The sequence below is a fragment of the Symsagittifera roscoffensis genome, chromosome 4, assembly GCF_963678635.1.
Source record: "Symsagittifera roscoffensis chromosome 4, txSymRosc1.1, whole genome shotgun sequence".
NCBI lineage: Eukaryota > Metazoa > Xenacoelomorpha > Acoela > Convolutidae > Symsagittifera > Symsagittifera roscoffensis.
In genome coordinates this window covers 16,283-32,276 of record NC_087065.1, presented here as the reverse complement: position 1 = coordinate 32,276, position 15,994 = coordinate 16,283, and the positions used below count along the sequence as shown (strand labels likewise).

The 15,994-nt window shown below is 32.0% G+C and overlaps 1 protein-coding gene across 1 annotated transcript in view; it reads left to right on the top strand.

Moving 5' to 3' along the window:
* The window catches only part of LOC134844632 (fibrinogen gamma-B chain-like), a 73,744-nt gene extending 60,934 nt beyond the window's left edge, over positions 1–12,810 (top strand). Inside the window, exons 3-4 of the mRNA XM_063861411.1 lie at positions 9,859–10,078; positions 12,209–12,810. Coding sequence (XP_063717481.1) covers positions 9,859–10,078; positions 12,209–12,555 — 567 coding nt within the window. The 3' untranslated portion in view covers positions 12,556–12,810. The remainder of the gene's footprint in view (positions 1–9,858; positions 10,079–12,208) is intronic.
* The last annotated feature ends 3,184 nt before the right edge of the window (positions 12,811–15,994 follow it).

Here is a 15,994-nt window from a genome sequence, read left to right as displayed (position 1 = left end):
ACAGTAGGAGATCTAGGCATCAAGAAGAAAAAAAATTCAACAATCGATTCAAAAACTATAACTAGCGAAATTACGACAACAGAGCTCGTCCCTATGACGTTGACAGTTTAATAAAAGAACAAATATTTTCGATTGATCTCGATCTCAAAGTGTTTGATCAAGAGATAGATATTTCGATAATTGATTAGTTGACCAAATCAACCCCAATCGTCAAAACTTGTCTATTAATTATTCAAATAAAAATAAACAAAAGAGGAACAGAAGTCATTTTTTGACCAAAAGAAAAAAACAAGAGATCTTTTTCACAAGACAAATTTAGAAACCAGTGCCAATACAGATCCCAAGAAAATGAATTCCCATCATACAATAACCAAACAAGCTCCCTAGGTGATTTAAAAACATCTACTAGGGAAAATAGCCGAAAAAGAAATCCTAAAGTGCAATTTAGTGTTATTCACACTCATGATTGTTTTAATGATGGTGAAGGCAAAGAATTTACTTCAAACAAAAACAGTCTCCACAAGATAAAATTTCACAATGGAAACTAAACTTTATCAAGATCCAGTCGGAGACAAAAATAAAATTAGCGTCCTTGATTATCAATTATAGTAGATACTGGACAAGGACAAACGTGTATAATTCTAGCACAAAAATCAACGCGTGTCAGTTCCAGCTCCTCGGCGGACAACAGTTTCAAAAAAGGAACATTGTTCAGACATGATGAAGAACTTAAACAAAAATGAATACACAAGCATAAAAAATTCTGTAATCAAGACGAAAAAGTTCTGCCTATAGTGTTAAATAATCCTAAATAATCGAAAGTCATTTTTTCTAAAAGTACAATGGGCTAAAAGTCTGAACACATGAAAACTGATTCAAAAACAAGCTACATCGTTGCAGATGAAATTGTTTTTATGGAAGTTTTGTCCAAGAAAAACGAACATCTTGATCATTTGTTTCATGTCACCAAACAATTAAGAATCAACCAACTTTCAAAAGTGAGTCAACTGGTACAACTAACAAAAACGATTATAAGAAACACTTTGAAACAAATATAACTAGATTATACTAATTAAGACAAGATAGAACCAGATTTTGAGATGTTAGCAAAGATTTAAGAGACTTACAACCCAAATCAGAGTTAAGCTATAGAGAAAATTTTCTTTAAAAAATTCAAGAAATCCATAAAAAATCATTTGACAGCAAACAAAAAAACTTTTCAAAAAATTAGATTTCACTTATTCTGATAAAAATCAAGATCAACTACAAGATCTAGGGGAAAAATTATAACAATAACAAGATGTACATTCACAACACAAATTTGACGGAGGCCTAACAAAAACACAATTACCAAACTCTGTATTGACTAGACCACCCAGAGTTTCATTTCACAACAAGAAAATTTTAATCATTCACTAGACCAACTATACAAAGCAGCAATGATTAGAGAAATCGGAAGTAAAATTAAGAAGACATCAGGATTAATAATTCTAAGTATAAAACAACCAAAGGTAAATATAGTCAATCTAAGTTTTGATGCGAGTTACCTAAGCTAAATTACTGAACATGGCAATGTTCATGGAAGTTTTGTTCAAGAAAAAGTAACATCTCTGTCTTTTCTCTTGAATGTGGTCTAGGGATGTGTTGACATTAAAATGTGACGGTAATTTTTGTTCCTGTGCAAAATTAATTATTTGATTAGGTAAATTTGGGTACTGAAAGTTTGTTAAAATTGGTTCATATCAAAATTTATCAAGAATGAGTTGCAAAAAAAGTAATTTGAGAAGTTTTTTTGTGTTTTTTCTGATTTTTTACTTTTCGGGTCCTGAAACGGTTAGCTAATACCTATTTGATGCTTTTTATGATTAAACACATAGTTACATAATTTTGAGATTATTATTGGCTCAAAGCTTTAGTTTTTTTCATCAAAGAATTGTTTTACGAGACTGAAACCTATCTGAAACCTAAAACTATTGCTGTAGAGGTTGGGTTTCTTGATGTTTCAATGTACCCAAAAGCTTTAATATAATTTTTTAATGCTTTTTAATGCATGGGCGGTGCAAAAACTAAATTTGGATATCTTAAATTTAATTTTCGAAATCTGAAATCAAAAGAACTTCAACTCTCCCAAACTCTGAAATAAAAATAAAAAAGTTGATTTTGATAGCTGGTCTAGTGTAATTAGGACTACGGAACTAATTTATAAAATCAAAATTCTAACTTTGATTGCAGAAATTCGAATTTTTGGTGCAAAAAATCAACCTTTCTAGAATTGAAATTATAGTATTATCTATTGGTTTTAGAATTTTGAAAAAAACATAGGCTGGGACCTTTAATAGTGTATATTTCAGCAATAAAATTGCCGGAAATTAAAACTTTAGACTGAAATGTCATTTTTAGTGGACTAAAACTATAAAATTGAAGGCTCAAACTAACAACCGCTGGAAGTTTTGTGAGTTTAAAAGTTGGTTAGTGAATAAGGATTCCTATTTTCTTCCTAAACTTCTCCAAGTTTTGACTTGGAAGCAGGGTTTTTGTGCCTGATATCAAAAACACTAATTCTGAAACATACATTTCAGCCTTAAGAGCCAAAATCTTATTTTTTTTCCGGCGTGTGTTGACACCGTTACTTTTCTCTTAAAAGTCAAAATTATTCATTTGGAGCTAAATTTTGAGACCAGAAGGTAATTTTTTTTCTTCTGAAACCTGAAACTAACAAAAAATTACCGGTAAGGACAAGGTTTTTGGCTTGCAGTATGCTAATTTGGGTTGTACTAGTTCACTGAAACGTGTTGTTTAATGCTAGATGGTTGACGTTCAAACATGGTGTTAGTGCGTTTTTTTATGGTTCAAACGTTGTATAAACAAAATTGTCACAAAAAAGTAATGATAGAAAAGAACACTCCCTATTCTGTTGCTTCCTCTTAGGTTTTGTTATTTCCTCCCCTAGTTTCCTTAAACAGTACCTTTACCAATGATTGAATTAAAATAAATTTAAGTTTGGATGGTTTGAGACAGAATAAGTTTAGAAAAAAGGAGGATGAGTCACGAGAAAAATTGAAGATTTGGAGTAGATGCTTGGATATATACACTCAAAAAAGCGAATCGTTGGTTATATATGTGTTAAAGAAATCAATTTACTGAACTATTTTATAACATCAAAATTCAAACTTTGGTTGCACAATTTAATCATTGAGCAAAAATCTAGAAATTTTATGGAATATTGCTCTTAATGTTCATTTGTTTTGAGAGTCCTATTTCAATTCTCCCTGAATTGGACAAAAAATTAGTTAAATATCCAATTAAAAGGTTGTAAATGGAAAATTTTTGGTAAATTTGAATAGTTTTTATTTTACTTTCTTAAAAATTACGGTTAATTTCACTATCTTCCACAAGTTTCAATTTCGATTCAGCTTTTATGAGCTTTCTTGTTAATGTTGAGAGCATTATATAACCCGCTTTGTTACTCAAATAATGCTTAAATTTATCGTATTTCAATTTTTTGTGAGAAAAAATTTGGAAAATTCCATATGTCTATTCAAAGTTTTTGTATCACTGTCTCAACATGATGCCAATTGAAATACAATTTGAGCTTAATTTTAAACTCTAAACGTATTTACTTTTTTTCAATTAGATCAGAAGCAACAAAAAACTAGCCAAAATCTTGATATTTTTGCAGTTCTTTCCAAAAATTTGCAGTTTGTTCCAAAAACTTTGAAATTTTTGCAATTTTTTCAGAACTTGAAATTTTTCCAAAAACTTTGAAATTTTGGCAGTTTTCTCCAAAAACTTGAAATTTTTGCAATTTTTTCCAAAAACTTTAAATTTTTTTAAGGTTTCAGTAGGTTTCAGCATAGTTTAAGCTAGATTGAGTACAGTTTCCAAAAAGAATCATCTAATAAAATAGTTATTAGGTCAAATTATATCAAATCATATCGTGTTTTGAAGTTTTTTGAAAAAATATCAATTTTTTTATAAGCATTTCCAAATTTTTGCACATCTTACCATGGACTTACTATGAACCAATAAACATATTCTCTTCATTACACATTCTACATGTAACACTAAGAATTACATAACGCACGCCGAGATTTTTGCGAAAAAACTAGACATTTCCACACAAAATCCAAAAAATACCGTTTTTCTTTTTTCTTACTATTTTCTTACCATCGCACTGAAACCTTACCATTCCCTATCTTAATACATTGGGAAATCTATTCTCTATGTTAATACAAGGAATTTCTAATCCTTATACATAGGGATATCTATACACTATCTTAATACATGGGAAATCTAAACACTATCTTAAAACATGGTAAGATCGGGCGCCAAAAATTTTTCTGAAACTTACCATCTGAAACCTCGTATCTTAATACATTATGAAACCTAATCCCATCCTAATACATTGGAAAATCTATAACCTATCTTAATACATAGCCTGCGGACCGGATACTCTATAGCCTATGTTAATACATGGGGGTCCGCAGGCACCCCCCCCCCCACTCTCCCTCACTCATATAATACAGAAGACAAAGATAACGAAAACAAAAATAGACAACTCGACGACTTTATCAAATATTACCTAAACAGATTAAGCACGGCAGTAGATCGCAGATATCCAAATTTAAGATTTTTTGATGATTAAAGAACAGCAAAGAAAACGGAATTCTTTGAGCGAGGCTTTACCCCGCCAGGCTTAAAACAAACGGCTCATTATTTTCGGTTTGAGAATTTACCTGTAACTTGACAATAATTAAAAGATCATATAGCTATCAAAGACTTAAGTTTCGCGGTAAATAGTGTTGATAATGAATTGGAAATAGAATGATCAACTTAACGGGTTAACAGGACTAATGAAAGATCAAATAAAAAACGCAGCTAATAATCCAATTGAACCTAAAAAATAAACAAAACTACACCCGATATCAAACGTGGTGTCGTAGATAAGGTCATACTATCAGTGTTTGGTTTAAATACAGAGATCACAAGTATCAGAATCAAAACCCACCTCAAAATCGAGAAGCATTTTCAGACAACTACAGTAGGAGATCTAGGCATCAAGAAGAAAAAAATTTCAACAATCGATTCAAAAAACTATAACTAGCGAAATTACGGCAACAGAGCTCGTCCCTATGACGTTGACAGTTTAATAAAAGAACAAATATTTTCGATTGATCTCGATCTCAAAGTGTTTGATCAAGAGATAGATATTTCGATAATTGATTAGTTGACCAAATCAACCCCAATCGTCAAAATTTGTCTAATAAATATTCAAATAAAAATAAACAAAAGAGGAACAGAAGTCATTTTTTGACCAAAAGAAAAAAACAAGAGATCTTTTTCACAAGACAAATTTAGAAACCAGTGCCAACACAGATCCCAAGAAAATGAATTCCCATCATACAATAACCAAACAAGCTCCCTAGGTGATTTGAAAACATCTACTAGGAAAAATAGCCGAGAAAGAAATCCTAAAGTGCAATTTGGTGTTATTCACACTCATGATTGTTTTAATGATGGTGAAGGCAAAGAATTTACTTCAAACAAAAACAGTCTCCACAAGATAAAACTTCACAATGGAAACTAATCTTTATCAAGATCCAGTCGGAGACAAAAATAAAATTAGCGTCCTTGATTATCAATTATAGTAGATACTGTACAAGGACAAACGTGTATAATTCTAATACAAAAATCAACGCGTGTCAGTTCCAGCTCCTCGGCGGACAACAGTTTCAAAAAAGGAACATTGTTCAGACATGATAAAGAACTTAAGCAAAAATGAATACACAAGCATAAAAAATTCTGTAATCATGACGAAAAAATTCTGCCTATAGTGTTAAATAATCCTAAAGAATCGAAATTCATTTTTTCTAAAAGTACAATGGGCTAAAAGTCTGAACACATGAAAACTGATTCAAAAACAAGCTACATCGTTGCAGATGAAATTGTTTTTATGGAAGTTTTGTCCAAGAAAAAGGAACATCTTGATCATTTGTTTCATGTCACCAAACAATTAAGAATCAACCAACTTTCAAAAGTGAGTCAACTGGTACAACTAATAAAAAACGATTATAAGAAACACTTTGAAACAAATAGAACTAGATTATACTAATTAAGACAAGATAGAACCAGATTTTGAGATGTTAGCAAAGATTTAAGAGACTTACAACCCAAAACAGAGTTAAGCTATAAAGAAAATTTTTCTTTAAAAAATTCAAGAAATCCATAAAAAAATCTTTTGACAGCAAACAAAAAAATTTTCAAAAAATTAGATTTCACTTATTCTGATAAAAATCAAGATCAACTACAAGATCTAGGGGAAAAATTATAACAGTATAAAGATGTACATTCACAACACAAATTTGACGGAGGCCTAACAAAAACACAATTACCAAACTCTGTATTGACTAGACCACCCAGAGTTTCATTTCACAACAAGAAAATTTTAATCATTCACTAGACCAACTATACAAAGCAGCAATGATTAGAGAAATCGGAAGTAAAATTAAGAAGACATCAGGATTAATAATTCTAAGTATAAAACAACCAAAGGTAAATATAGTCAATCTAAGTTTTGATGCGAGTTACCTAAGCTAAATTAATGAACATGGCAATGTTCATGGAAGTTTTGTTCAAGAAAAAGTAACATCTCTGTCTTTTCTCTTGAATGTGGTCTAGGGATGTGTTGACATTAAAATGTGACGGTAATTTTTGTTCCTGTGCAAAATTAATTATTTGATTAGGTAAATTTGGGTACTGAAAGTTTGTTAAAATTGGTTCATATCAAAATTTATCAAGAATGAGTTGCAAAAAAAGTAATTTGAGAAGTTTTTTTGTGTTTTTTCTGATTTTTTACTTTTCGGGTCCTGAAACGGTTAGCTAATACCTATTTGATGCTTTTTATGATTAAACACATAGTTACATAATTTTGAGATTATTATTGGCTCAAAGCTTTAGTTTTTTTCATCAAAGAATTGTTTTACGAGACTGAAACCTATCTGAAACCTAAAACTATTGCTGTAGAGGTTGGGTTTCTTGATGTTTCAATGTACCCAAAAGCTTTAATATAATTTTTTAATGCTTTTTAATGCATGGGCGGTGCAAAAACTAAATTTGGATATCTTAAATTTAATTTTCGAAATCTGAAATCAAAAGAACTTCAACTCTCCCAAACTCTGAAATAAAAATAAAAAAGTTGATTTTGATAGCTGGTCTAGTGTAATTAGGACTACGGAACTAATTTATAAAATCAAAATTCTAACTTTGGTTGCAGAAATTCGAATTTTTGGTGCAAAAACTCATCCTTTCTAGAATTGAAATTATAGTATTATCTATTGGTTTTAGATTTTTGAAAAAAACCTAGGCTGGGACTTTTAATAATGTATATTTCAGCAATAAAATTGCCGGAAATTAAAAATTTAGACTGAAATGTCATTTTTAGTGGACTAAAACTATAAAATTGAAGGCTCAAACTAACAACCGCTGGAAGTTTTGTGAGTTTAAAAATTGGTTAGTGAATAAGGATTCCTATTTTCTTCCTAAACTTCTCCAAGTTTTGACTTGGAAGCAGGGTTTTTGTGCCTGATATCAAAAACACTAATTCTGAAACATACATTTCAGCCTTAAGAGCCAAAATCTTATTTTTTTCCCGGCGTGTGTTGACACCGTTACTTTTCTCTTAAAAGTCAAAATTATTCATTTGGAGCTAAATTTTGAGACCAGAAGGTAATTTTTTTTCTTCTGAAACCTGAAACTAACAAAAAATTACCGGTAAGGACAAGGTTTTTGGCTTGCAGTATGCTGATTTGGGTTGTGCTAGTTCACTGAAACGTGTTGTTTAATGCTAGATGGTTGACGTTCAAACATGGTGTTAGTGCGTTTTTTTATGGTTCAAACGTTGTATAAACAAAATTGTCACAAAAAACTAATGATAGAAAAGAACACTCCCTATTCTGTTGCTTCCTCTTAGGTTTTGTTATTTCTTCCCCTAGTTTCCTTAAACAGTACCTTTACCAATGATTGAATTAAGTTAAGTTTAAGTTTGGATGGTTTGAGACAGAATAGGTTTAGAAAAAATGAGGATGAGTCACGAGAAAAATTAAAGATTTGGGGTAGATGCTTGGATATATACACGCAAAAAAGCGAATCGTTGGTTATTTATGTGTTAAAGAATAAATTTTTTGTACATTTAAGGATTTTATTAGATAGCATATGTAACCGTTTAAACCCCTTGAAAAAAGATTGAATATATATAGAAAGTTTTTGAATGAAGAAGGGTTTAGCCACAATTAAAGATATTAAATTTAATCTGAAGTTTTGGCATGAAACTAGTGGATTACTGAACAAAAACGTATGTCCTGCTAAGCGGATTTAATCAGAAAACGATTCTTTCACAATTTATTTTGAAACTTATTATAAATTAATGGTTAAGTTCATGAGCTAATGTCAATTAGAAAACCGTCTAAGATAACCGTTAGAGTAGAGGGTACATTTCGCCTGAGATTAACTAGGAATTTTCGTCATGTAGATGAAAAATAAATTACGTTCCTAAAGAAAACACCCTATGTTTTTTTCTTTTTGAGGCTAGAAACTAGCTAAAAAAATTACTCAGTTCTTAAAACTAATATATATTTTTGAACTTAAAAAGATATTTCGAGCTTTTTGAAAAAAGGAATTTCATAAGAAGTAGTTCGAAAATCTATTCGATTGTAGAATCAGTCAAAACTAAGTTTTTTGAATTCTGAAACCAAAAAACCTTAAACTGTCTCAAACTCTGGAATTAAAAAAAAAAATTGGTCTAGTGTAAAAAAAAGACTTCTAAAAAAACTATAACTTCAAAATTCCAATTTGGATTGCAGAAACTTAAGTCTCTGGTGCTGAAACTAAGATTTTCGAGAACTAAAATCATGGTATGATCACTTGGTTTTGGAGTTTTGAACACAAAAGCTTAGGTTGGGTATGTTTATTTCTGCAAAAAATTTGCCAAGAATTAAAAGTTTTTATCTAAAACGTCAATTTTAGTGGGCTAAAATTTTAACTTTGAGGGCTCAATTTAACAACTTTTTGAGTTTCTATGAGTTTAGAAATTGATATCAGAACAATCCCAGCTTTTATGGTAGTTTAAAACGCTTTGTTGTAGTTTTTGAGAAGGCTCAACGCTCTGGAGATTCACCCTGCTTTTTTAGCAAAATCAATCCATTTTTGTAACCATAGAACCATAGAAAGCTAACTGCTGCATCCTATGTTTTTATTTCAGTAATGAGTCCCTTTTTGACATCAAAAAGTTTTTAAAACTAAAACTACTTACATAATTCAAGAGAATGAGATTTGAGGCTGCTTGTTCAGATATTAAAGTCAGAATTTTAGTTTGTTCATCAGTACAAAATGTTAGAGTTTTGTCTAGTATCTAATAAAAAGCGGAAAGCGTCCTTTTTGTTATACGGCTGAAGTTGTTGTTTTTAGTAATTTGTCGATAAAAGTCGAGGTTTTTAATCTGATTGGCTGAAATTTAGTTATCACTCAACTGAAATTGAAACTGATTCTTAAACAGAAAATTACATATCAAACATTCTGATAATTTTGGGCAGTAAAACAAAAAGTACTCATGAAAGCAATGAGAGGAATTTCATTGTCTTACTGATTGCAGCACTTCAGGATCTACTTAGCAGTAATTCTCTATGATATCTACTGAAAGGATGCCCCTATTAATAACAGCAGTAATTTAGCCCTAGAGCGTTCTACATATAAATAAAATTTTTCCTGCAATCTGATTGGTCGAAAAATGGCTAAATTATTTTACAAAAGAATTAATCCTCATCTTGAAAGGGATTGTAATTTTTAAATTGACCCGCATTTCAGTTGGGACAGGAGATAGTTTTACAGAGGCGGAAACAATTTGACATTTTATTCAACCGCACTTTTGAGGAGTATGAAGCAGGTTTTGGAGACTTTTCCGGAGCAGGAGATATGTGGCTGGGGTTGAACAGAATGCACAGGTTGACGCAAAAAGGAAGATGGAACCTTCGAGTTTCGATGCGCAATTTCTCCGACAGTACACTTTTTTGGGGAGAATGGTCAGGTAAACTAAATAAACAGCCATCATTACACAGCTTTCAATTAAAAAATTAAAAGAACGAGAAAAACATATCAAGATAACACCCGTATATTGTTGTCAATAAAAAAAAACGGCATTGTCAAACTAACTTGCACTTTTAATTAGATATTTTGATCCCCGTGCAACTTAAAGTATTTAAAAAAACTGTCTAAACAAGATAATGAAAATGTTAAAAACAGGGCTTGAATTAAGAAATGGATTATGAAATGGATTACAATCTTTTTTATTCAGATGTATTCTTAAAAAAAGTTTGTTATGAATCAATTCAAAATTGATTTAGTTTGATTCAAAAAACAAAAATAAAAACCAGTTTTATTTGGTTTTAAAATCGTTTATTTATTTTTTGGCAATTTTTTTGGTTTTAAATATAACGTAAACTTTTCAATTGAATTTTGCGATGTTTGATCTGAAAAAATTCCAGAAACTCCCATGTATATAGAAAAAAAACATTTGCTGAACCAAAAATAGTTTCTCATAAACTTGATTTTTTTCTATCTGTTCCTTTGCATGAAAAAATTCCGCCCAGAACGTTGATAAAAAATGATCATCGTATTAGCTGCGATTTAATTCACTTTACATTTTGCTGAAATCCCTAGATTTACACTTTTTAAAAGTGGCTCTAGCTCTCTGAAGCTCTCATGGAGATTTTTTTTTCGTAATAAATGTTGATAAAATTTCAACAAAAATCATATTTAATTTATTTTTAGTTGAATTTTTGGTAGACTTCACTACTTCAAAAAATCTATTTGAACCGATTTTTTTGGGAAAAAAATACTTTTCTGGCATTGAATCAATTTTTTATCTTGAAATCCGTGTTGAAAACCCTCTTGGATTCTGTCATTTTTCATCGAAGTCTTCAAAATTGTGACTCATCTTTGAAAAAATTAATATGAAATATTCGTATATAATCGAGAAAAGTTTTTTGATTTACAATAGGATGTCACAAAAATAAATATCTTCCAATAATTATCCCAAGTAGTCCAGTATATCAGTTTTTAAATCCTCTATAATTCACAAGCACTTATCATAGGTGCATTTTTTTCAAGATTTGGGCACCAGACAACAATAAGTTTCAAATGGCCAAACAAAACTTTTATCAAAACGCCCAGTTTTTGCGTAGAAAATTGAGTGATTAAAAAAGTTATTTTATTTTCTCGAATTTTAAACAAATTTCTATTTTATTTAAAATATGGAAAAACAATTGGCTGCATTTACTGAGTTTTAATGAGAATAAAATCGCTAATTGATCATACTAGCCGTTTTGAAACCCTGATGTTTTGGTTAAAAAACTCGTAAATAGGTTAACTTTCTTACTTAGAGTTTAAAGCAATATCTCTTTTCAACATGTGTCAGAAAATTGGATTTAAGCGCAAAAATTTTTTCAAAACTGGCTAACCCCAGCTTGCACACCATAGACCGAAAATGCTAGTCAAACAGTTTCATGAACTAAGTCTATAGAAAATACTAGTCAAACAAACATGATACCTTTTGCTAAAATGTTGTTATTAAATTTTTTAAAAACTTGAGTTTCGAAAATTCCCCGAAATTATTTGATTATTTTTCACTAGCAAAAAACTATAGTACTGCATTAAAGATTTCCAAAAAACTTTGTGCGCAGAACTTAGTCCTGAATACAGTAATTTTTTTTCCATTTCTCTGAAATCAATTTTTTCAAAACGCTGAAAACGTTTTTTTTTTTGTATGGCATGATTATTTAAGCCTTAATCAATGCCTGATTAATTAGAAATTATTTTCCTTATAAAGTTCATCTTTGAAAATTTTATTGAGTTTCAAAAGTTTGATACTGTTTATGACTTTGAACTATTTTTCAGTTCGAAAAGCAAACAAAGGAAATACGACAATGTAATTGCTACAAATACTTTGTTACTGAATGAGAATTATGTCATTTCGTTCTTGACATTCAAAAATATAACAAAAACATGAGTTATGCAGATAAAAGCCGGTCAGAACTGTTAGGGTATCGCCTGATACAAGCGATCTTAATTTGCTGTCTTTCAACAAAAATCATCTGTGTTCTTTCGGTTGAACATATTTTAAGCGTAATTCGAAGAGGATGAATTTGCTCTGTTTTAGACTTCAAGATCCAACCCGCTCCCTTTTACAATATATCTTTTGGCACAATGGTGGCAAAAAGTGAGAATATGTACAACACCAGTGGTACTGGTTCTGGCCTTGATTGGCACAACGGAATGGCTTTCACAACGACTGACAGAGATCAAGACGAACATAGTGGCAACTGTGCTGCACGGTTTGGGGAAGGAGGTGGTTGGTGGTATAGATCTTGTTCTAATGTTTATCTGAATGGTAGACTGGTCACTTCAGAAGCACCACTCAATCAACATATGCGATATATTGATGGTGGTTCTAGTGAATGGATATTGCTTTCATCCAGTGAGATGAGAATGATTCGAGTCGGCTGACTGGAGGACAAACTAAGACTAGAGAAGATCACTATAGAAGAACATGAATTAACCACAAAAGATTGATTGGAACTAATTTCAGACATGAACTCTTCTAGAAGAACCAAAAAAATGTCAAGTTTGTATCATGAACTTAACATATAGATTTCTAGATTACTTGCTAACCATTTGAGATTTCAAATAAGATTAAATTAAGACATGTGCTGTAAATGTTTCATTTTGAGCTTAAAATGAATGAGAAAAGCTACCAGTAGATCCTACCAGTATATAATTGAATTTGTTTTTTATAATTAAATATTGTCAACAAAACAACTCTTATTAAAAGATTCACTGGAAGTTTATTGATAGCAAAACTCGGCATATTAATTTGCTGTAAAACATATCATAACACTACCGTCTGAAAAGAAAGGTTTTAAAACGGTTCCTGTAAGTTATGAGAAATAAATCAGTAACACTACTCAGCTGAGACAGTGAACTGTATTTACCGTATGGATTGAACTTTGGCTGAGTCTATCAACTTTTGTCATATGGGGCTTATTCTGGTTGAGTTTAGTCGACCATAGTCCTTGTTGGCGAGCGAACACTGATCAACTTTGGTCGACATTTCCGGATCTCGTTAACTTTGATGTCTAAGTTCGTCATAGTGTATGAATATCATAACCCTTGACTAGCCTGAATTAATTTAATTTTTTGAAATTTTGAAGGCTTGGAATTTCTTCGTTTTCTTCTTTCTAAAACACTGATTTTATATCAAAAAAAGGTTTCTTCAAAATGTAGTCACCTTGTTTTTTATTCGTAGTTTCATTAGATGAGCCATTTTTTTCTAGTGACTCGGGATTCTGCATTTTGTTTTATAATGTCAAAATGTTTTAAGATCTATTATTTTTTCATTTCGTGGTAAAATTTTGTGTTCAAGTCATTCTAAAATTGACCAGAATTAATTCTTTGAGTCTTATAAACTTTAATTTTCGTGTAAAAGAAAGCAACAAGTTAGACACCAGCTGACTCAAGAGTCTGTCGTTCTGTCGAAATGTATTGATTGACCCTCATCAACTCTTATGTCGACTCTGTCGATATTGATTGACCCTGATATACCCATGTGTCGACTCTGTCGAATGAAATCGACCCTGATAAACCCATGTGGCCACTCTGTCGAAAGAAATCCACCCTGATATACTCATGTGTCGACACTGTCGAATGAAATTGACCCTGATAAACCCATGTGTCGACTCTGTTGAAAGAAATTGAAGATGATATGCTCATGTGTCGACACTGTCGAATGAAATCGACACTGATAAACTCATATGTCGACTCTGTCGAAAGAAATCCTCCCTGATATGCTCATGTGTCGACACTATCGAATGAAATCGACCCTGATAAACCCATGTGTCGAATCTGTCGAATGAAATTGACCCCGATGTGCTCATGTGTCGATACTGTCGAATAAAATTGACCCTGATAAACCCATGTGTCGACTCCGTCGAAAAAAATCCACCCTGATATACTCATGTGTCGACACTGTCGAATGAAATCGACCCTGATAAACCCATGTGTCGACTCTGTTGAAAGAAATCGACCATGATATGCTCATGTGTCGACACTGTCGATTGAAATCGACACTGATAAACTCATGTGTCGATTCTGTCGAAAAAAATCTACCCTGATATGCCCATGAGTCAACACTGTCAAATGAAATTGACCCTGATAAACCCATGTGTCGAATCTGTCGACTTAAATTGACCCTGATGTGCTCGTGTGTCGAATCTGTCGCAAGAAATTTACCCCGACTGGCTAATGAGTCGACTCTCTCGACTGTGATTGACCCTGATTGACACGTGCGTCAAAATTGTCGTCTGCGTTTGATCAAGATTGCCTCATGTAACGACTGTGTTGACATTGATTGACCCTTATCGGCTCATGTGTTGGCTCTGTCGACTGTGATTGAATCTGATATGCTCATGTGTGAACTCTGTCGACTGATATCGACGCTGATATGCCCATGTTTTGACTCTGTCGACTAAAATCGACCCTGATAAGCTCATGTGTCAACTCTGATGAATGAATTCGACCCTGATATGCTCAGGTGTCGGTTCTGTCGACTGAAATGGACCCTGACATACCCATGTGTCGACCCTGTCGACATTGATTGACCCTTATTGGCATATATGTCGATTTTGTTGACTCTGTTTGAGCATGATTAGCTCATGTGTCGACTGAGTCGACCTAAATTGACCCTGATATCCTCATATGCCGACACTGTCGAATGAAAACAACCCTGATTGGCTTTAGTACAGATAAGTAAAACTGGCCTTTTAAAACCAGTATTACTTTGATAAGTCATTGAAACCAATAAATTGTTGTTATCTGTTGTACACTAGAGGTCAAAAATAAGCGCAAAGTCTAAATTAAAATACCTGTTTTCAATGTAAATTTTGGACAACATTTTTTTTTCGACTTTCAGTAAAATTTTTACATTGTCCGATAGCAAACGATCAGAGCTACCATAAGTGAAAATATCAAAATTTGGTTTCTCTGACTTACCAATGTAATCCAAGTCCGAAGTTGCCAGTTTTCCTCATCTTTACTAAGTTTTGCATCGTAGTGAAATCTTTCTTGAATAAGCGGAGTAAATAATATCTTCATGCAGCTTGAAACACTCTCAGCGAGAAAATGGAAACAATCAGTGTGAAATTTTTACTAAGCTCAGATGTTTGTTACTTTTTCAGTAAAATTTTTTTTTTCAGATGAGGAAAACTGGAGTTTTTGGACTTGGATTACATTAGTAAGTCATTGAATCAAATATTAATTCTTTCACTGATGGTGGCTCTGAACATTTGCTCTCGGTCATTTAAAAATTTTACTGAGTTTCGAATAGAATGTTGTTCGAAATTCAAATTGAAAACTGGCATTCTACACAGTAGAATCTCGATTTTGCGCTTTTTTTTGTCCACTAGTGTAAAACAATCTGGCCAACACGTAGTTTTTTCCATCAGTTTCAAAGGCTTGATTGTTCAAATAAAGCTCGGAAATAAGTTTTATTTAAAAGAGCAGCTATGAGTTCAAACAAAAAAAATCGGTGGTCAATCGAGATACGTGGTCTCAAGATTTCAACCATTTACAAGGTCTAATTTAAGCTGCCATTTATCTGGTATGAAGTACATGCAAAAAAAAAACAAAAAAAAACACTCATTTGGAAAAGTTTTAATGCTGTTACGTGTTTTTATCTCTCTAAGTAGTAGTTAGAACATAATTGAGAAATGCACGAGAACAAAAGTGCCCAAGGCCGGGCTTTTTGTGAGCCCAAGGCCGGGCTTTTTTGCCCGAGGCAATCTTCAACTATGTTCTAACTGTTGAAAAGTATGTTGTTGCTCTTTTTGTTTGATTTTGTTCTTATAATTATTTGAATTGGGCTTCTTTCAAAAAAAAAGAGCCGGAAAAG